The sequence below is a fragment of the Taurulus bubalis genome, assembly GCF_910589615.1.
Source record: "Taurulus bubalis genome assembly, chromosome: 19".
NCBI lineage: Eukaryota > Metazoa > Chordata > Actinopteri > Perciformes > Cottidae > Taurulus > Taurulus bubalis.
Genome location: NC_136607.1, coordinates 10,969,289 through 10,992,774, shown reverse-complemented (window position 1 = coordinate 10,992,774; position 23,486 = coordinate 10,969,289). Strand labels below are relative to the sequence as shown.

Here is a 23,486-nt window from a genome sequence, read left to right as displayed (position 1 = left end):
ATTAGTGATCAACTCTCTCATACCTTTCTTTGGGTTTCACCTTCATATCTCTGCTTTTGTTCCCTTTTAAATTACAGTTCATCTAAAATGCTTCAATCAACTATTGACTATTTCCTAAAACATCATAACAGTGAAATTTAACTCGTCTGCATCTACATTTCTGATTGTTGTTTTACATTAATAGAGGTGTCTATAAGAAAGATGACATTGTCGGTTGCTCCCCAGATTACACAGACCACATGCAAACGGATGACGCATCCTTCCTTTAATATCTAGAAATAAAAGCCGTGCCCTTAAATCTGTCCACAGATTACCACAGTGGGGGCACTAATAGAAAAACTACAATATCTGCATAGCTCGGCTCCTATTGCACAAGTGCTTCTTTTAACAGCAAACATTGCAATTTATTTTATTTATAAATGACAGGAAGGGTGAGCCAAACACTTAAATCATCTTTGCTCAATTGGCAGAGTCACAATCGCACAAAGATCATCTTAATGTGGAGATTTTTGGGGGAAAAACATCGACTCATCGTCTTCCTCGCTCCATGGGTGCTCTTAGTGGAGGCCTCCGCCTGCCTTACTCATTCTGGGACTCGCGGACCTTGGCTTGCAGGGCATCGCAAGTCTTCTTGGCGTCGCCGAGCAACATTGCAGTGTTGGGCTTGTAGAAGATGGGGTTGTCAACAGCTGCGTAACCCACACCCAGGGAACGTTTCATCACAACCACCTAGAGGATATATATTCACGTGCATTAGTTAGTCTCAAATTGGAGAATTAGATGTGAAAATAATAAGTTTCAAAACTATGCCAACTTTTCTAAAGAAAAAAACAAATTTCCCCATTCCCTCCCATAATCTCCTCCTCAACAACCGCCGTCCATTTACCTTAGATCTAGAGATCAAGCTGGGATGTTTGCAATTTAAAAAGTCACTCACAGCTGCTGTATTTAGCAATATTGTTTTTGTTAAAAATACTGCTCGTCAATCAGTAGAACCGATTAAATTATAGCCTGAAAGTTTGGTTTGGACAACAATAATTCAATAAAGATGTATTGACTTCAACACGTGTACAAGTATTTAAAAGTGGTTTGTCAGTGTGTGTTCGCTCATGACTCATGCATGAACACTTATGACCATTCAAAAGTATTTGTGTGATTTTTCTGTAAAACCATTTTTTGGTGTTTTCTTTGTGCGTTTTTATCTGTGCACCTGTATGTGTGTCTCTGTGTGCGTCCATATTAGCGTGTGTGGTTAGGTGGAATGTCCACTTTGATTTCCCCAGAGGAAAGTGTGTGGAAACAAGTGGGAGCGCTGTATAAATCCCAGATCTCGGATCGGTGCCAGTGGGATGCTCCGAATGTCGTCATTCCACAGCGACACAGTCACCACTAATGGGATCAGCATGGGACTGCACCTGGAACTGTAACAATCTGCCTCTATGTATGTGAGCCTGAGTGTGTGTGTGTGTGTGTGTCTCTCTCAATGAGTATGCTTGTGTGCTTTCAAATGGGAGGCCCCTCTATGGGTGTAGACTCCAACATTCAGTTGTGGCGATAAAAAGCAGTACAATCTATTTGTCTTTATCTTTTTGGGCTTCAGGGCAACCTCATTATCACACATACATGTACCAGATGTCTCACCTGCTTAGACTTCCAGACCTCCAGCACAGGCATACCAGCGATGATAGAGTTGGGATCTTCTTGGGAGGCTGAGTTTACTGTGTCATTGGCACCGATCACCAGAACCAGGTCCGTTTCTGATTGGACACCGAACAAATAAAAAATAAATCAGAAAACATCTCAATCTTTTAACCTTGTGTTTACTGGACTTAGTTGGACCGGCCTTTTTCTCCATGATGTTCTTTTCCAATCTATTGCTCATTAACTAAAGTTATTTGGTTGTATCACTGTAGTCTAGCTGTCACTGTGAGGTTACCAGGCCACCTGCGGAGACTCCAGGAAGACGTTGCCAAGAAATATCTTTTTACCTTCTAATTTCCCATAAAACCACTCACTACTTGTCATTGTAACTCTTCGATAAACAGCGTAATAAGTGAGCTTTAGAGGTGCAGGTCAGCAGATATCTTTATTTATATTTGGACTGAGTTTCACCAGCAGGTTCCTCCGGCTTTCAGTCTTTTTACTTCGCCAACCGTCTCCTGACTCTAGCTTCATATTCCCCAGAAAAACAAAAACTAGTCCTTTAACTTCATATTTTTTTAATGCAAAGAGCCTTTCCTGACAACTCTTAAAAGCTTCAACAAAATCAAACAAGTTGGGTCACACTCATTTCGAAATGAGTCAGTTCAGAAATTCATGGCAGGTATAACATGGGCAGTAAAAGACAGAAAGGACCGGCTCTTACCAGCGAAGTCTTCATTAATCTCCTCCATCTCCAGGACGATATCGTACGGGACACCAGCTTCAGCCAACAGCACATTGAGCTGACCAGGCATACGGCCGGCCACAGGGTGAATACCAAACCTGTGAAAACAAAATGATGTAATGAGTACTTTAAAACAAGTCACTGCTCTACATGAACCATGACCTGCCTTTCTTAAATCAAGCGAGATAGGATCGAAATGAATAGAGTTGGGCAGAAAAGGAGACAATAAGATGGAGGCTTTGTACAAGTGGAGTAGAGACATGCAATTACAGTCTGGTTACACACACACACACACACAACTGCAATCCTCGACTATGTGCTGTTTGTTGAGTGTGTACGCATGTGTGTGACTTTGTATACATAGCTCTCAAACTCAATTAGCCATGTCATGTAATCAGGGAACTAAATTAACACCAGCCACTGAATTCCGGCGGTTGTCTCTCTCCGACAGACCACCATTTGGAGATAGAGATATATATTCAGTTTTTTTAAAGTTTAGGGCAGATTCAGAGTGCAGACGTTTCTGGTATCTATTAGCGACCGTGGCTAATGCCATTCAGACTACATGCATTAGACAGTTGGAAGACACACAGGTTTTGGTTTTGCATAGAAGCGAAAATGTGCTGCGCTTCCAGACGTCATACTGTCAATATTCCTGTAGTTTAAAAGAAAGGGAAAAAGAATACAACGGCATATGGTTCTTCCAGACCGAGAGAGGTGCAGAGGGATTACGCAGGCAGGTATGAAGAGTAAGAAGACAGGAATTTAAGAGGGCACATTTGAATACAGAACAGAGGAAAAAAAAGGAGAGAAGGAGTAAGACATCAGGGTAAAGGCTTGTTTTCTGACCACCCACTTTCCACTAATCAGGTACAAATGCTCTAAGTAGCAGCAGCTGCCACAGCCAGGATCAAACGACTGCGGCAGGACAATTACACATGCTGTACCTTGTCCTTCCTCTCCTCTCTTTCACGTTTCCTTTTCCTCATTCTTTCTTCGCACACAGGTCTCTTCCTATCTGTCCTGCCCCATCTCCTAGTCATCAAAGCTCCAAACCACAACTCTTCTTTTATGTCTCCACGGCTAAGTTTACATCTTGCATTGGGTAAAATCGTTTTAATTCCTTGCATCCTTAATCTACATGTACATCTATACTGTTTCTATCCATCTACTCATAGTTAAATCTATCTAGGTATCGATCTGTATAAATCAAAATTGACTGTTGATGAACATGATAAATAGTTACTTTCGATGAATTAAATAAATGCACATTTAATGTGTAGACAAGTTAGTTTTATCACCCCTTTACCTGACTCTCTTGCCAGCATCTTTAAGCATCTTCACCAACTCAGCAATGGGGTACTGGGCCTTTGCAGCACAAAGTCCATAACCTGAAAGACAGTTTAAAAAGACAACAGGAAACAATTAATATTTTAGATATTCATAGTTTTATGACAGTGTGTGTGTATATATATATTATTTCCAAACTTCTTTGCAGCCTTTGTCTCCACTAACCTTTACCAACCAAAAACAGGGTAGAATGCTTAACAGCACAGAGCGAGCAAGTAAATATAATAATTACAAGTCTCTTCACGTGCCAACTAGACAAAAGCACACAGTTTGTGATGAGCAGCACTTACACAAACAAACATTAATTTGTGGTCGGCAGCAGTCCGACTGACAGCTGATGTGGACGGTAGAAAGTAACAACATAGTCTCAAAGCGTTTTTAACAACTGAGGTGCCTTTGAGTAAAACATTACACCATTAAACACGCTCTGCGGCCCCACTCCTCGACCGCCTCCGTTTGCAACTTTAATTGAATGATTATGCCATCGCTGCTTTGAGAGTTACAGTTACAGATGATCGGTTGAATAGATAAGACAAAAAAGTGCTTCACAAAACACATATGCATTTCAATTAACCATTTCCTATAACTGTGATACTTTAAATCATGTAGCTAATATTAAACATTCAGATTATGTATACACACATATAGTCAGGTTGCTTGTCTCCTAGTAGAGAGCTGGCATTGATTTCTGTACACAGGATGCGTTTTTTTCTCCAAGCCTCGGATTTCTTCGCGTTTAAAATTGCTAGTGTGTGTGTGACCTGATTTTTATCACACCGTCACAAACACATGTCAAACGGTCCAGTGGTGTTTACTAGCCTTGTCACAACAACCAGTCAGAAACTTGTCTCGTTACATCACGCCAGTCAGACTGACAAGGTTTCAAATTCAGCATAGAGAAAGGAAAAATAACTTTTTACAATTTAATGGTTTTGTTCTCCACATGAGTCCTTTCATTCCTTGTGCTTCCAATACTTTGTAGAGTTTCTCCTATAAGACAAACAAGTGGGCTCAGGCCATCGGAGATGGGCCAGACGAAGCCAGGAAAACACTTATGTTTATCAGGCCGAGTCTTAACAGTTTCCACAGATGTCAATCAGGCAAAGTGACTGCGACGGCTCCAATTAGAGAGACTGGTCAAAAAGGAAACAAGGGGGCAGGGTAACGATACTAGCCGGCTTGCTTGCTTACTACAAAAGAAAAGTAGAGAGAAGGATTAGTAAACAACTGACCGATGTCTTTCAAATCACTCCATTCATTTCAAGTTACTTTGACAGGTTATGTTTTGATTGTTTCTACATTCTAATCCTGACATTTCATTGGTTTATGTCTTTCTATAATCTTCCGAAGAAATGTCTGGCATTTTGTTATTCGTCTAGTCTTATTTGTAGACCATTTTGAGAAAAGCCTACACAATTTTTTTTTCCTTCATATTTGCCCTTTCATTTCGCCAACTCCTTCCAACAAAAAATGTCTTTGGCTAGTTTTTCAGCTGTCAGATGTGTTCCTCTTTGTCTTCTATTCATCTCAAAAAAGTAAGAAAAATCTACAATGAATGCTGCTACATGGATCACTTCTCAACCATACGACCACTTTAATTCTTGTAAATTGCAAGGGTTTCCTCTGAAGAGTCATTTTTGTGTATATAGGAACTCAGCAGTGTGACTGGAATCACCAATTTGCAGGCTGGATGCCTTTAGTCTGTGTTTACATGTACCCACGTGAGTAAAACAACTCTTGGAACAGTCTGGCGAAGGGAGTGAGATATCACTGGGCCACACAATGAAGGTTTTAGGACGGCAGAACCAAGGACCATCGCAATAGTGGGAGGTTCAGAAACGTATTCATAACAAAATATTAAAAACATGTGAAACGAAGACAAGCATGTACCTGGACCAAAGGTTGAATCCCGAGCTTTAACCCCCCCAAAAATAACTAGAAGGCAATTTTGAACGTAGTGTTTGAATCGTCAACATACACCCAGCATACCCTCATTCCATCTAATTTTCCCTTGACCTTGCATATATATATGCTGCACTGTAGAATGTCTATTTACCTGGGACTGACGACCACACAGAAACCGTGTGTGTGTGTGTGTGGCCACTCTACCATGACTTGTCAATTAGCCTTGCAAAATGGTGACGTAACATGGGTCAAGAAAAGGTTAAATAAACAGAACATACACACGTCGCTAATGCTGAAAAAAAAAAAAACTGGCAAAGTCAAAGTACCATGTTTTTCCACTCACGTACAAGACCCTCTATGCGTGTGTGTGCTTGTACTTGTGAGTGTTGTACCTGGAGTGATGATTATGCTCTGGGCGTCTTTAATCATTTCGACGGTCTGGTCCACGTTGACCTCGGTGTGTGTCCCTGTGATCTCCATGGGTTTTCCTGTACCGGTGGAAGTCGTGCCGTAGCCTCCCAAGATCACGTTAGCCAGTGAACGATTCATAGCCTGAGGGGGGAGAAAGATGTTTTGCAATTCCTTACATTACCTCTTGCCTCAACTTTATTGAATGTCTACAGCAAAATATTTGAAAAATAAATTTCCTCCAAAATAAAAAAAATTAAAAAAAACACATGTGTGACGACCTGAGATACATATTTACAAGAGGGGCTCTACTGTGGTAAAGTTAGAGTCCCTCCTGGTGGAAAGGAGAGGAACAACCACGTTAACTGTGCTGATCTACAAGACAAATCAAACAGCAGTGTTGCTGAGATTCCAGCTCAATGATGCAGGTTTTTAAATTGGCTCCACTCACCACACACATAATATACGACAGAATGGCTCCGGACGACCCAATGAGAGCTCCGACGATGGTCAGCAGGTTGTTGTTGAGCAGGAAGCCCTCGGCGCACAGGGCCCAGCCTGAGTAACTGTTCAGCACGGTGATTACCACCGGCATGTCAGCGCCTCCAATAGCTGCTGTCAAGGTGACACCCTGAAGGAAAGAAGCACACAGGAGAGGAGTTTCATCCACTGCTGTAATCAGATTAGCTCTTTAATACAGTGAACGACACAGGAGATGTGATGATCAGCTATAAAGAAAAGTGACCCCTCCATAACAACTGGAAATAGCCATCTTAGAGATGTACTCCAAGATGTACTTAGAGATGTACTCCAAAACAAATTATTTTTAAGACCGTGAAGTGAAGGAACACACACATGCACAATAAATTATGAATCATATTCCAATCTCAAGATTGATGAAAGATTTGCCATTTTAAACTAATGTTTTCCAGATTTTGCTATTCAGTCCAAAGACGGACCCTAGAAACACACACACACCATGACGGCGGACAGAGCAGAGACGGAGCCGAGACAGGTGATGCCTGTGATGTAACTGGGATCCAGCATGTATGGAACCATCCCACCAACACAGGCCGCCATAAGAGTGGCGTTCAGAGCATGACGCCCAGGGAGCATCAGGGGAGCACTGCTCAGAGCACCTGCATGGCGAGAAGAGGGAGGGGGAGGCAGGATTTAATACAAAAATACCACTGATAAGTGCACATAAACACTTGTATTTATGCATCAATCAGCTGCAACTTTAGTCTTAAAAAAGACATATAGAAACAGCAAGTATAGCAGCACCACTTGAGACTTGTCATTAAGTGAATGTCATGTTCATGCATAATTTGCCCTCATGAAACACTTGCATTCAACATAGAAATTACAGAGTGGCTGCTAGGACTGGTGCCAGCACATGAACCCAATGAACAATTTTTTTTCTCTCTTTCCCCTTCACAGCAAAAGCGTCAGACGTGCTCTTGTTGATAACTACAGTTCGGCCAAACTGACATAAAAAAAACGACTATTAATCCTGTAAAGAGTGAAAGTTATTCACATTGACAATCGCAATATGTTCCTAATAATTGAGATGCACCATATTATACCGATAATCTTCCAAATAGGCTTAAAACTCTTTACTCTCTACTAAATGTCTGATTAAGGGTTTCCAATATATTTAAAGAAAACAAATTTAAACAAAATGTTATTATTGCATCACATGTCCTTTTTAGAGAACATCCTTTTTGTGATAAAAAAAAGCAAAACAATAAAACAATCTTAAATAAGATAACTATAAATGAAAAGGTCCTCCTGCATATATAAAGGGTACGTAGACAATAGCAGCATTGTGCAAGTCTGTTCTTTTGTATGTGATCATTTCGGTATTTAAAAAAAATAAATAAACCATGATAAGGAGCTAGACAGCTTTACAAGTCACTTGTGACGATATCCACGGTTTATCCCAAAGATTTGTGAGCGTTTTTCTATCTCGCGCCATGACAAAATCCTTACTTTTATTACCTATCTAATAATGATAATAAAAAGTGCAATATGATAACTCGCCTAACTGGTGATAATGGACTGGACAAAGAATCAAATGAGTAAACCAAATATATGTCAACAATTAAATAACTAAGACGTTGCAAATATAATAACATGAAATAGTAACCGATAATTTATGAAAGTAAAAGCATGCACACTCAAAAACACTAATATAACAAAGAGAGTATGTATGTATATATATATATATATATATATATATATATATATATATATATATATATATATATATATATATATATATATATATATATATATATATATATATATATATATATATATATATATACACACACACACACACACATATATATACATACATACACGACTGTGCTTCTCTCACCTTGCAGCTTTCCATATGCCACCAAAGAGCCACTGAAAGTGATTCCACCGATGTAGGTGCCGAGGTATGCGACTATCTTGGTGAGGTTGGCTGCAGGGTCTGTGGCAAAGTGGGGGTACTCGATCATGTATTCGGCCACACAGGTGAGCACGGCAGCCAGCCCCACCAAGCTGTGGAAGGCAGCCACCAGCTGGGGCAGGTCAGTGATCTGAATCTTCTTAGCAATGGCCAAGCCTAAAGGGGGAGAGAGAGAGAGATAAGAAAATAATAAGACCTAAACACTAATAACATGCAAATCACCAGCATGTGCACACAAACGCAAGAGGACTTCTGGGAAGTGGGTCCATCTGAGGAACCAGGTGTTGAGGCCTGTTCGGGGAAATTCCATGTTTGTGAGCGGGTCTACCCATTGTGTGTGCGTACTCTGTGTGGATAATCTAGTGTAGGTTTCCGCTATATTACTGGAACAATTAGCATTTAAATGATCAAACTGACCTGGCTGAGCGAGAAAAGGTGAGTAATACATGCTGCTGACCATTTCAACAGACCCCCTGAGTCTGGCGGGGAATTAGTCATGTTGTGTTTGATGTAAACATCACAGGGATGAGTCTGCGCGCTGCACACCTGCAGCTTAATCTGGCCAGGTTTGCAATACATGCACACGAACAATGCAAAACAAATGTCCACAAATTTACATTTACCGCAACACCAGTCTGTAACTATTAGAATCTAGTCTCTGTTATCTAGTCTGCTTTCTCCTTCTTTTGACACAAATACACGCCGACTCACCAGTAGTGCCACCTACAGCCATGGCTGCACTCATCTGTGCCAGGAGCTCAGGACTTGGTTTTAGGGCACCCAGAGTGGCAATGACGCCCCCCGCGACTCCCATCATACCCAGCGCGTTACCCAGACGGGCTGTGCGCTGGTTGGAAAGGCCAGCCAGCGCACCGACACAGCACAAACCTGAGCCCAGGTACATCATCTGGTTCAAGAAAGAGGCAGATGATGGGAAAAAAAAAAGAGGATTATAGACAATTGAGGGACCACAGGATGAGAAACTAGGTCAAAGGTTAGGTTTCTTGGAAGGGGCTGTACTACATGTGGGGAAACACGGGAAACATGGCATTTCAAACATCCTCTCGCACCTGTTCAATGTTGTATCCAGAGTGCAGAGCCGCAGCGTAGCCGCCGATAAAGACACCACCAGGAAGCAGATAAAGGTAGTTGTGCTCTGGAGGATCAGTGGGACGCCTGAACATGTCCAACATCTTCTTGGTCACCAGGAAACCACCTGGGTGAAGAGACAGAGAAAATGAGTACATCTGCACATACAATGGCAATAAAAATGGGTTTAAAATGTGCTTTACGAAAAAAAAAAGAGCAGTAATGTGAAGAAAAAAAAAGACTGTCGAAGAGGTATTGATGCAGGGATGTAAAGGCAAGGAGTTAAGGCACCTGAAGTACATGAAGAACATCTATTTTTAGACAACAGGTGTTTCAGTCACGAGCTAAAAAGTGTTGCCAAGCCCAATAACCAATGTTAGGAATTTAATGGGTCTACTTTATTTTAGTGTAAATATTTCAAGTACAAAACCTCAAAAGCGTCAAACCGAGACCAGACGCTGTCTCACTGCTTTACAGGAGGAGATCACCTTTCCGTGTGCGTCTCTTTTCCCTCCTGGCATTATTGTAGCAACGTGCATGCGCACAGGCACACATACGCACAAAAGGTGAATTCGAGGCTAGCACCTGTTTCTTACCAGTTCATGTAAATTTAGTCGTAGACTGTCCTGGTTAAAAAGTGTAACACAATCGGACTAATAATATTGCTGAGCAATCTGTGTCAATATATTAACATGGAGGAATGTTCATATATTTTAACAACGCAAAGCCAGTATCCACTCATTTCTTTTAGTTATTTAACTTTTCAAACCCAGAAGGGGTCTGCTGACACTATATTTAGAAAGCTCCCAAGAATAGAAGCAAATCAGCAACACTGGCCAACGTGAGGCCTCAGAGTCTACCGACGGGCTAGCAGCTCTGTGAGGCTCTACTGTACATACCAGTCACTTCCGTACAGTGAGGCATACAGCTTATTAATTAGAGTCAGATTGACACTCTTTATCAGCTTGGTGTAATAACAGGAAAATATTGAATTTGATAATGCACATTGACAGTGAGAAACTGAACAGATTTAGCTCAAGATATTCAACAGACTTAGGTGTTTTCCATGCACTCCCACATCCTTTAGCTGCGGAGACGCAAAAGGGAACAAGAAGCTACGGCCAGGGACCTATTCCTCAAAACAGACAGAAAAATGTCGAGGTCTGTTTTATTGGAGCTAAATTTCACTATTGTTTCGACCATGGAATGTTTTTTTTTTCTGTTCCCAAGAGGTTTATGGGTAATGCGGTAAACCGCTTAGAAATGTGTGTGTGGAAAAGAACCCATGTCGAAGATCAAAAATGAAACTAGGTATGTCTATAAAGGCTGCGGTATTTCAGCATGCCTTCGTTCAGGGAAATCTAAAAGACTAATAGGTGGTTTGAACAGTACTGGCAGAAGAACCTAGAGGGCCCGAGCATTGAGGAGGGATTCACAGTCTTGCATTGAACTGAAAAAAAACGTTGTGGTGACCACCATCTCATACACAAACACTCAAAGAAGCTTGGGTGAATTTAAACTGACCGATTACGCAAGTAAACTATATTAATTTGCCTGCGTCAAAGTCTCGCTTGGTGTCTAGCCGAGAGCTAACTGGAGAAATTAAACCAAATTCATGGCTCAGCCCTGGAGGAACACTCCGTTTCCCAGGATTATTAGAGAGTGATGAGTATTATAATGACTCCAGGAACACATTATCATTATAATGGAAATTATTAAAAGGGAACTAGCAGGGATGCATGTGTGTGGTCCAGGCCTGCGCCACAGACTCTGGTCTGAGCAGGTGGGGAGAGGGCAGCTGCAAAACTTGGTTCGAAAGCTTGTTATTGTACAATCAATATAAAACACGTCAATCTTCAGCTGATATTTTATTGGCTAAAGGTTGCTGTAACTGGCAGTGATCACGGAGAGGTGTCTATGTGCGGGTGACTCACCAGCAATGTTGACGGAGGAGATGAAGGTCGCCAGCACAGCCAGTGTCTGAGCAGTAGATGTTGGGGTGTAGGCGCCTCCCATCAGGGACAGACCACCCACAGCAGTCAGACCTGCAGAACAAGGACAGTGTAGAAGTCATGATCCTCCACTCATTATACGGGACAGTGAAACCTTTGGTGAAGATGTTACAAAAACAACGAAAAAATTTCGAGTTTCGAGTTTCCTAACACAGCGTTGTGCAACAACTATAGGAATATTATCGCCGTTTCTTAAGCTCAGGATACTTTGTCTGCTTCTCCCATTGGAAAAAAGACAGAAATAGAAAGATTGAGATTTCTTTCTTTTTTTAACTAGAGGGAGTGTGTGTTTACCAAAAGAGGCTCAGGAAACCTTGATAACATCAGTCCTGTAATGACTTACAGGCAGTAGGATGCACCAAGAGCCTGCGTTCACACGGAATTGTGTTTGAGTGCAATTTATGTTGACGAGCAGGTAGTGTATGTATGAAATCAATAGTGTTCATGAGAATTTTCAAATGAGGCAAATGAGAAGGTTGACCCTCTCTCACATGTCTCCTTATTTTGTTTCAAATGCTGCCAAACATCATTGAACAACTTCTACGACAGAAACTGACAGGCCAAGTGAACATTTTTACGGTTTAAAAAGAGACTGAAGGAAACCTGCAACGATTGTTGGTGAGGAGCATATGAACAGGACTGCATTCACAGGAAACTTTCCAAACATTTGTATTTTGGTTTCTAGCACAGTAGCACCAAAAAGTGTGTCAGAATGCCACCGATGATCAATTTTCTGCCATAGTTGGCACAGATGAGCGACAGTAAGGTCAACTCAGAGCAATACTACAGATCAGATGTATGGGTAGATTTGCATGTGTACTTTGCAATGTTCACTAGTTGTGCTGCTCCACCTCTCATTTTAAGCCATCTTTTGTAAATGCATTTACAAAATGTGTGTCCTGAAATCTCTGTTCTATTAGATAAAGGCTTGATCTTTGATTACCTCGCATTTCCTTTTTCTTTTAAATCAAACTCCTGTCCCAGGATTTCTAGTCAGACTCAAACCAAGGTCGTTGGATCATAGCCTTCATTCTTAAGCTTATTTCATGTTTCAATGCAAATAATGTCTGTAACCAAAATCCCTATGTTGATGCTGAAGTCTTTGAGTCTTAAATGAAGAACTTTGCTCTGTTGGATACATCGATATATCTCAACCGATTGGATAAGTAACATTGTTCAGACTGGTAAAGTGGCTCATAAAATACAGTATCTGGGGCTTGTGCATTAGGATTTTTATGTTCTCTTTTCGGCCTGTGTCAGTCAATATACCTATGAGCACTGCTCGCTTCATCCTTTTAGTGGACATTTGAGACAGTGTATATTGTAAAATAATTATTTCTTTAAAAAAAAAAAAAAAAACGACAATAGCTAAATATGTAGTTTATATTTACGGAAAATGCTCTGATGCAAAATGTGAATTGACTGCAGAAAGAAATTACGAGGGTTGTCTGGATCAAATTTTGAGCCTATTAATTAATATACTAATGAATATTATTTTAAATGATGATTAAATACACATTTAGATAAATAGATTTGGCACACTATTTTTTGTGAACTACTTTATCTTTAAAAAAAAGATTACAATTACACTATTTGACGTAGATCAAAGGCAAGCCTGGCCACCAAATCTAATAAATTAGCCAGAAAGAAAGCCAATAGGCAGTGCACACACCACATACTGGTGGGCCACCGTTGCGGTGACAAACATCAGCTATAGGCTACAGGCAGTGTGACAGTGAATCACTGCTCTCAAGTAGATTAAAGCATTTCTATCAGACACCAGATATGAAGATGTGTCTCAATGAGCCACTGAATTCGAGACCAGTGTCTGAAGAATTTAAGATGACCCACCAGTCCGTCACTACTGGTTGTAACACTATAATCACCACATGAAGAATATAGCTGTCCCTTCCTCAAACCCTAAATTCCAATAGGATTCCCTAATGTCTGAGTGATTGTGTGTGTGTGAGACTTTACGATGCCTGGCACAACAACAACAGAGTTATGTTGGTGTCACTGTTTCCATAACCACAGTCAGTCACTGACGGAAAGAAAAGAATATATGAAATAATGGAACGCCAAATATGAATGGAAAATATCTCGACAGGGCTAAAAAGGACAGACGGGTGGCCGACAGAGTTCATTTTAAGGTTTTTCTGTCTACTCTCTAATGTGTAATAATTTTTCTTATAGTCTATTCAGTGATGATTTAGCGATTTGACAAATGGTAAACTTCAGGAAGCCAAAACATGGCAGAAAATAAAAATGTATAAGACCCAGAAGAACAAGTGTGGCAGTGTGAAAATAGATTATAGGTGTAAGTAATAACATTTAAAAAGGACTCTTAGTTGTTGCACTCTTAGCTCCACAACCGAGCTCTCATGTCCGGCGGTGTGCACAATTAAACGAGCAATGACTTCCTTGACCCTCAAAGATCACCGACGGTGTGTTACTTCCTACCCCAGTGTGCGTTTTAAGAGTGATCAAAGCCACGAGAACACACACATGCACTTACCTCTCCAACCCTTTAACCCCTCTGTGTTAAATTGCAGCCGACAATCAGGAAACAATCTTTTAAGTTTTTATTTGGACTCTGAAAAGCAACAGCGTGGCTGCAGAGAAACCTGCTGGACTGATAGGTGTCATGTTTGATCTCCTTGCTTGGTCTTACTTTTATGCTAGAATGTCGACTACACCTTGAATAAGGAAAGTAGCACCGTAATAGCACTTTAGTAGCACTTACTGCGCTAGAATTCAATGGTCTTTTGTTGGGCTATTTACCATCCCATTTATTGCTATAAAACTGTAACAATTAATCTGGCTATATATTTCATATTGTTCATCCCTACCGTGTGCCTGACGGTAGCAGTGGTTTACTACTGGATTGCATTATACTGAAAGGTGTCTGTAAAAGACACACCAAACACAACCAACCTGAGATGGCGTTGGTGACGGACATGAGTGGCGAGTGCAGAGCAGGAGTGACTCCCCACACCGTGTGGTATCCCACAATGCCGGCCAGACCGAAGGTGGTGACGATCTGAGTGAAGGCGGCGTTGGGAGCTGCCAGACCCAGACCCAGCAGGGTGGCAGCACCTGGTTAAAGAAATAAAAAAAAAAAAAAAAGAGCGACAGTTAAAACTAGAGAATACATGAGCAGTATATCTGGGGGAAGAAGCTGTTAAAATAATGTGAAAGCAATTGAGATAATTAGCATTTAGTGTAAAGGATATTTATAACAAGAAAACAGTCATTGGTCCCCAACCCTTTTAGCTTTTGACTCCATAACGCAAGGCAACCTCCACTTGCAACCCTTTGTCCCAGGTTGAATATACATGCACAGTGATCCCAAAGTGAGGACAGAAAACTATCAAATATCCCCCCCCCCCAAAAAAAAGCATAACTAGAAAGTCAGATTAAAAAATATGTTTCCCCTATCTTGCTATCATCTTTCTTCACCTCTGATCTGACAGTAGCAGTTTAATTAGTATAAATGAGCTTTGGATAGAGTGTATTTCCCCAACTATTAGCACATTTCCTTTGACTGCAAGATGTGGGAGGCACTTGACCACCCATGATGTCCTTATTTCCTGTTACTTCCACAGACAGGTATAATTATCAGCCAAAGAGCAATTTGTCTGGCGGCATGAAACAAACTGTCTGGTGAAGCAAAAGAAGCTATCCGTGACCATGGCAGTCAATCTAAAATTATTAAAATGACTACATTACATGGCAAACTAACAAGCATGGAACCAACTTGAAGTAAGTTCTCACTTTATACAAAAATAAAAAGAGCAGCTAAAACCAGCAGCTGTGTGTTGGTATTAAATAGGAAACTACTCGAGCACCTAAACAATGTGTGAACCACATTAACTGCATGTGGCACACTTAACACAGAGTGCTGTGTGGCACCATGGGAACCACTCGCAACAGCACGACTTCAAACACACACACACACACAACACAGCGTGACACTATTTTTTACAATGCACACTTCCTGACACTAACAGGGTGTCTGTGTGTGTCACTTCTCGCCTCCTGGGCACATTCCAGCATTGACCTAAAAAGCTGATTATTAACCTATGCTTCACCTTCTGGCGGACCTCCACCTCCCTTAAGACCCAACGTGGACAATTAACAAGAACAAGCCTTGTTGAGCATGTTCTCAGATGTTGCATCTTCCTAAATTCTCTTCTTAACCAGAACATCTATATTTTATGGCACATTCAACCAACCTCCAGTGTACGCGCCAGCAGTAGTGAGTGTAGCCTTGAAGGGGGAGATTAGTGCGGCCTTCTCCTTCGCCTGTTCCTGGAGGGATTTGGGTTTAGGAGGAGCTGCAACGGGCACATTGTTAGGCTGGGGAGCGGGGAACAGGTTCTTTCCATTCTGGAGGCGACAAGAATGTAGACAGAGAAAGGTATGATGTGGAAGGGAGAAAGAAAAAGAACAAACAGAAGGTTCAATCAATCTTTCCTATCCACCATATTAATGGCTTGGCTTGTAGTTGTCTACACTATTCCCTGATCTCATCACCTGATGATGTACAATGTCTTCTGTTGCATTCATAAATCTCTGAAACATTAGACCACACTGTCAAGATCAAAGAAAGAAAACTAATGACCAGTAAACACAGTAAGTAATATCTGCATTTCAGCTTCATTTGCGTTACCATTTATTTTGATATACGAGTCAAATTACCATCGGAATCTATTAGTTTACTCAAAAAAAATAAAGAACACTGCTTAGATTGATTACAGCAAATATATTCTCCCCAAAATGTAACTCTGCGATATGATTTAAGACATGGAAATGGTATTCGGCCACCGGACTGAAAAACATTGATATTGGTTTGAAGTACTGATATCCACGTTTTGCATCAACACATAACATAAAAAAACATTTTGATGAAAAGAAAATCCCTTAAATATGCAAAACTGCAGCTCTGTACCGATCAGGATATTTTACGGTGGAAAAAAAATTACTTGCGCAACAGTTTCTAAATTACCAAACAATACAAAAAGGCCTTTCAAGGTAGAAAAGTGAGGAAATTGATTCTGCTCAATATGTAATAAAACACAGATACTAACATGCACAAATAATATAAAGAGAATAGACTGCTCTGGAGTGCAATGCGTTTTAAGCTTATTCTCCCTCAGGCAACATCATATGCTCTCTTATTATTTATCGGTTGATACACAAACAAGTTATAGGATAGTTATATGTCATTAGACAAACCGAATAGAGGCCAATAACATCGATGGGCCATTATTTTTTCCAGCTCTTATCAACAATGAAATTAACTTAAATGTAAGCAATATTAGAGTAGCATGAGCAGTTCTTCATGTACAGAGGAGATTTACATTACAGATACATGTTTGAGATGATGAATTTGGTCACGCGTAAGCACAACGTTTTAATTCTAATAAACTAACAAATACTTGTTAGACATTTTTGTGGACAAAGCGTGAGACGAAAAGATAGTTTTGTCTTATGGTGACATCTAGTGACTGTGAAAAGGCCCTGCAGGACATTTTTAATGATTTTAAAAATGCATGCATACTCAGTTTTTTTCTTCTGTGCATTAAAGTCATACCTGCATGACAACGGATCCCCTGACGACGTGATCCATGGTCCCGTAGTCAAACTCCTCCTTGACATTGAGGAAAAAGTTATCCTTGTCAGGGCTGATGGCCCGCATCAATTTAGTGATGTTGTTGGAGTACAGAGTGCTGGACTGTGTAGGCAAACGGCTGGGCAGGTCCGTGTAGCCGATATGAGTTACACCCTAAACAAAATAAATACATACAAATAAATTACAAAAGACAAATCAACAAAAACAACACTTATTTGAGATCGGATGAGAGCTGACCTTGTGTACCGACAGCTCTCCAGGTACTGTGGTCTCAATGTTTCCTCCGGCCTCAGCAGCCAAGTCCACCACCACTGACCCATCTTTCATGCTCTCGATCATTGGTTTGGTGATCAGGATGGGTGCACGCATTCCTACAACGCGATAATGGAAATACAGACATCAAGGCTTTACACACCAACCCAAGAAGTGAAACATAAATCACGCGTGGCCAATGCAATGTATAAAAACTATTGAAATAAACAGAAATCATGGAACAAATGTGAAATGGTTGTAAAATATGTTCTTATTTCTAAATCCTGACTAGCTACAGGAACATATTCCACGACCTTTTTTACATTTTCAGTTGGTGTGTATGCTGTGAGCGAGTCCGTGCTTTTGTGCATACCAGGGATCAGAGCAGTGGTGACGATAATGTCCACCTCCAGACACTGCTTGGCAAACAGCTTCATCTCTGCCTCGATGAACTCCTTTGACATTTCCTTGGCATAGCCTCCCTGACCATCTCCGCACTCCTCAATGTTCACCTCCAGCGGCTCTGCGCCCAGAGATTTAAACTGCTCCAAAGCTGCAGCTCTAAGAGAGGGAAGGAGAGGAGATTTCTTCGTCAGGTAGAAAGAGAACATCTCTGCTAGACAGGTAAGACAAAAGATGCATATTTTGTCCTTAAAACTGCTCACAGATGGCCTTGTTAAAACAACCCAAGTGTGTTTGCCATTCAAGGAGTGCTTTTAACTCTTAAGATTTCAGTACTATCAAAACAAACCTTGTATCAAATCCTCTGACTATGGCTCCCATGGATCTGGCAGAACCAGCTGAAGCTAATCCAGCCACACCACCTCCAATGATCAGAACCTATTCACAGGTACAAAATAGTTTGAGTTGGCCAGTACAGTTATTTAGTTAAAACTGGCATAGGCACATTCACACTTATGACAGTACATATATTATTTGACAATAAAATAAACTTTAAATGCAGAAACACTCATACTACACACCTTTGCAGGTGGCACTTTGCCAGCTGCTGTGATTTGTCCAGTGAAAAAGCGACCAAAGTTATTAGCTGCCAACACAACTGCCTTATACCTGAAATGATAGAGCGCAAAACACAGGAAATGATACAATGAAACCACAAGCAATATGGATATAAAGACCTATAAGCATTTAACATGTCCAGTTAAAATGTTTTTAAATATAACAGAAATCGTATCGGTTAGTATTTGAACATGCATGAAAGAGCAGCATCTCTCTCAGAGAGACAGTAAATCCCATCAGTGAGTCGCAGTGCCCTTCCTTGAAGGCATCATGTACATACCCTGCAATGTTTGCCATGGAGCTCAGTGCATCGAAACCCTGAGCGATGGTGACTCGGGGCACCTGGTCCATAGCCAGGACGGTGGCCTTCTTCTGGGACAGCATGTCCAACAGCTCGGGGTTCTGAGCTGGGTAGATGAAGCTGATTAAAGTGGCCGCATCCTTCATCATCTCCACCTCATGGACACCCAATTCAGGGTTGAAAATGGGAGCACGGACCTGGAAGCAGAGAGAGATTGATTGAAATAGGACAGGACAAGATCTGTAGAATGTTATTCTAACTCTTTAACCTGAGGAGGGAGTTTGAGAAACGAAGGGTGGGAAAGGATAAATCTATTTTTTAAAGCCACTGAATAACCCAAAACCGCATTCACCTCCTCATCCCTCACTGACCCATCATTCCCCCTCCACGTGCCTCTTAAATCCTACCTTAACCAGCACATCAGATGCCAAGACATCTTTAATGTCTTTAATTGTTGCTCCAGCCTGGGTGTACTGCTCATCGTGGAACTTGGAAGGCTCTCCGGCTCCGGTCTCCACGACCACGTTGAAGCCCTGTTTGATGAGCGCCTGGACCCCAGCGGGAGAAATCGCCACACGACGTTCATTCTGGAAGATTTCTTTGGGTACACCGACTGTGAGTTGTTTGTATGCAATGCCTGCAGAAGCAAAGAGAAACAACACAGGAGCATGTGACATGAGCAAAAGTGGTCATATTAAATACATTCATTTAAAACGTTCAAAAACAGCAGAAAGATACACAAACAATACTCAGGATACCTTACGGTTATTTTGTTGCTAAAATACATCATTGCAGCTTTTCCCCTTTTAAAAGTCTGAGCTCATGATTTAAAGACAAAGGAGGTACTATTTAGGAAATGTTTTATTATATAAACATCACAAAGCACAGAGTAAAATACTCTTTCAGGCAAAAACTTCAAGGAGAATTTCCTCAGCAAACAATCGTGAGCGGAGTTAAAACTGTGTTTACCATAAATACTGTACTGGATGTGCAATGACCTTTAGGCAGACAGACAAGGTCGGTGTCCGGCAACAGTAAGAGTCTACAGTAATGGTCTTAGTGGCTCTTGGAGGATTGTATTTAGTGTGTTAGAATGCAAATACTCTCCACTTGGCACTGAACAAAAAGTACAACTGAGACTCATGGGAATGCCTTTAGTTTGGCAGGTATTTAGTTATAAATCAAAGTGAAATGTCACTAAAAACCAGCGATGTCTCTACCAGATGTTGTGCCAATTTAGAAGGTAGATGATTATTTATCACTGGATAGCTTTGACCTGCTGTTGGCACAAGAAGAAGTAAGTGGGACCAAAGCAATTAGGGATTTAAGGAACATGAATGTATTGTTCAATCAAGATATGACAGTCTTGACCAAATAGTTTACCTGAACAACTTACAATGAAATTTGATTCAACATGTGTGATCACAAGGGAAGCTTATGAGAATTACTTTGTTAAAGGGAAGATGAAAAGATAGAAACAAAGTCAAGTGAGGAACAATGAGTATGCCAGTGACACTGAACTATTAATATTTTGTCTTTAGTACTCATATTCAGGTCTAGTCTCCAAGCAACAGTCAGGTCACATGTTACGTCGGCTTCTATGGAAAATTCCACTGCAGCTCTTTCCCTGCGTCTCCTTGCCTATAAATAAACACACGAGTCTCTCACCTGCGGTGATAACCGTCCTCTAACAACTTTTGTTTGAAGAAAAAGCTCAACCTAAAAAGAGAAAAAATGGTTGGCAGCTTTTGCTTTATAACATTTATATCAACCAAGAGTCACCACATGCCACTGAATGCATCGATTGTGTGCCCCATTTGTGTCTGCCAACAAATTTAGCACTCACTTAGCAATCACATGACGCTATTAGACTCAGAGAGCTGGCTTGTCTATTCCGTGGCTTATCATAGTATAACATTAAGTTCAAACACCAGTAGATACTCCAGATCAACCACCATAACCCTGAAAATAGTGCAACAGCAAACAAGCATTATCTTGTGTTTTGACCGTACATATGGGTACTTTTAAGAGCTGTTGGAGATCTCATTGTAGAGTAAACGCAATCATTTATAAACCCAAATAAAAGAAAACATGCACGACCACAAGGATGCACATGTGCATCAGCTGTTTTATGCTAAAAAGAAGACTGTTAGCAAGCAACTCATGATAAAATGCTGGATTTAAAAATAATCTTTCAAACACTTACAATGCGGAATTTTAAGCAGAAATAAATGCATTCAACACTTCTATGAGACCTCAAGGATATACACAATGTGCAAGAAACACCCACAATTAAATCCACAATGTACCTTTGAGGCCATGGATGGACTGTGAAATGAAAGGAGACTTTACATTGAGGGGTACAATTGATCCCGTTTTCTGTGTGAAAAAGGACAGATCAATGCATCTGCTAACCAAAAGGCATAATTACTGTATTCATGTCATAACGCTGATCCCATAAACAGACATTTCCAGAACATGAAAGTCTGTAGTGCTTGCACGATTTGAGAAGGCAAGTAACAGTCATTTGGTCCATGATATAGTTCACACCAACACACCGTATTGGTCTATACTGTATGTCTATAGGCTCCCGAGAGGTCAGTCCATAAGCATATCTATATGCAGTGTGCTTTGCAAGCTTGGAATTTGATACTTGTGTGTCCAGAATAGACGCTGCCAGCTGTTACTGGCTGAACTGCAGTAATGTCAGCATGAACCAGGTCACAAGCACCCTTCAACACCCACCTGCACATACAGAGAGCATCCGCACAATCATGACCCCAGCACACATGAAGCACCTACAACCTGCTGGGACTGGCTTTCACCTTCTGCCAGGTTACTGGGTGCAAAGTGAGAGCATGGAAAATGGTGAATAATGCTCAATGTGACCTTGAGATTCAAAGCAAATGCAGGTAGCAACATTAACCTCTACAATAAACAAGGGACTACATTCTTCATAACATTAGAACAAAGAAATAATTCAAAAAGGAATAAGCCGTGCAAAGATGAGAATAAATGAATGGGCAGGACCCTACAGCATATTTATGTCACAATGACAGATTTGTTTCAGCAGTTGTCAAGGCCACCGGTGGTACATGAGAATGCACACAGAGAGTACAGGTGGTGTTGTTTTCGTGTTGATATCAGTAGTAAAACATGCATCTACAAACCTCAACAGCTGGGTTACATATGTTTTTAATTTAGAGTCCAACAGGAAGACAATAAGCCTGATATTCATGAATTAAACCATCTAATTATTTTAACTGCAGAGGACACCTTTCCCTTTCAGGTCCCTCTGCAGCTCTTGATGAGTGGGTCATCAAATGTGTAAAAATGGATTCATACATGGTCGCTGTCCACCAGGTAGCTGACGCTAATCTCATAAGTGTATAGCTTGCCAAGCAAAGCAGGTATGCAGTAATTAAATCAAATGTCCACAAACTGGCGCAATATCAAAATATTTACATTTGGAACAGTTATATTTGCTCAAGGACGGCTGGAAAAGATTTAAATGTCGCGTTCACACTGGGTCAGTTTGTTACCGTCACAGCCTCTGTGCTTTCTATGCATGTTGTACATATAAGCTTCATGTTGTTATTGACCTTTTGTCACAATGTAGTTTACGTTGCGTGACCTCAGTGGATATCCTTTTACAACTAAAATCTCAGTTGTGTAAAGTGTGATGTGTGTATAGTGTCTCACCTGGACTACTGGGACCACTGGCACATCGTCCCAGAGCTTGATGGGTCCTGAAAAAGCGAAGGGACGATTTGATACCACCACCGCCGCTCTGCAGCTTTACACAGGAAACTCCGCCGAACACGGGGGCCGAGCAGCTGGCCACCACAACACGTAGGAGGCTCGCCATGGTGCACACACAGCCGACACTAACACACTAGGAGGAGCTCAACAGGACAGACAACACCCCTCCTGGGGAAGAGACAAGGGAAAGATAAGGGCACCAGCAGACAGAGGGGGGGGGGGCGGGGGGGGGGGGGGGGGTTATGGGTAAAGATAAGAGGATGAAAGTATGTGAAAGAAATAGGGAACATATGCATGTCAATATCTGACCATCATAATCAGATCGCAATTAAATTGCAAATACTCTCCAATTTAAAAAAGTAGGATTTTAAGTTGTGTCCGTCACAGAAATATGTCCTACCCCTTGTAGATCAAACACACACTTATGACCTATGGTCATGCAATAGGTCACACACTTTCCTACATACGTTTGCACCAGAATCCAACACACATTCAGGACACAGGCATACAAACATGTTTGTCGCATTTCCAAGAATAAAAAAAAAAAAAAAAAAAAAAAACAGACATCTGTAAATTAACAAAAAGGACAACCTTTAAATCACAGCCTATGGATCACCTCTAAGGCAGTAGACAGCCTGAGAGACACAGCATGTTTACTTTAAAAAGTAGATAACGGAACTGGGATGGACTGGGATAGCTTTGCTGATGTGGGAGGGTTAAACTAGAATAGACTGGCAAGAAAGAGTAAAGAGGCTTTAGTTGAAAGGTCAAAAACACACATCAAGTTGGGGTGGGGGGATTTAAAACTGACATTAAAAACCACAACTCATTAGTGCTGAAACTAGAGCGGAAATTGTGAGAACCGAAGAAACGTCATAATAACTAATTAGATAATTAATTTCTTC

At 41.0% G+C, this 23,486-nt stretch overlaps 1 protein-coding gene across 2 annotated transcripts; it reads right to left on the bottom strand.

Annotated features, from left to right (window-relative positions):
* Positions 1-439: 439 nt before the first annotated feature.
* Positions 440-22,687, bottom strand: nnt (nicotinamide nucleotide transhydrogenase; the record flags this gene model as incomplete). 2 transcript variants are annotated; one of them, XM_079235458.1, is made up of 21 exons in its annotated part: positions 440-729; positions 1,642-1,757; positions 2,366-2,484; positions 3,696-3,777; positions 6,034-6,193; positions 6,501-6,680; positions 7,028-7,188; positions 8,433-8,666; positions 9,222-9,417; positions 9,581-9,726; positions 11,534-11,644; positions 14,546-14,707; positions 15,847-16,000; positions 17,208-17,399; positions 17,484-17,617; positions 17,872-18,059; positions 18,250-18,338; positions 18,482-18,569; positions 18,799-19,016; positions 19,227-19,456; positions 22,522-22,687. In XM_079235458.1, the coding sequence occupies 21 exons, from the start codon at positions 22,685-22,687 to the stop codon at positions 580-582; spliced, it is 3,276 nt and encodes a 1,091-aa protein (XP_079091584.1). In that variant the 3' UTR covers positions 440-579. The 2 variants fall into 2 exon arrangements, with proteins under 2 accessions (XP_079091584.1, XP_079091585.1); XM_079235459.1 differs by having other exon boundaries at positions 22,531-22,687.
* Positions 22,688-23,486: the final 799 nt, after the last annotated feature.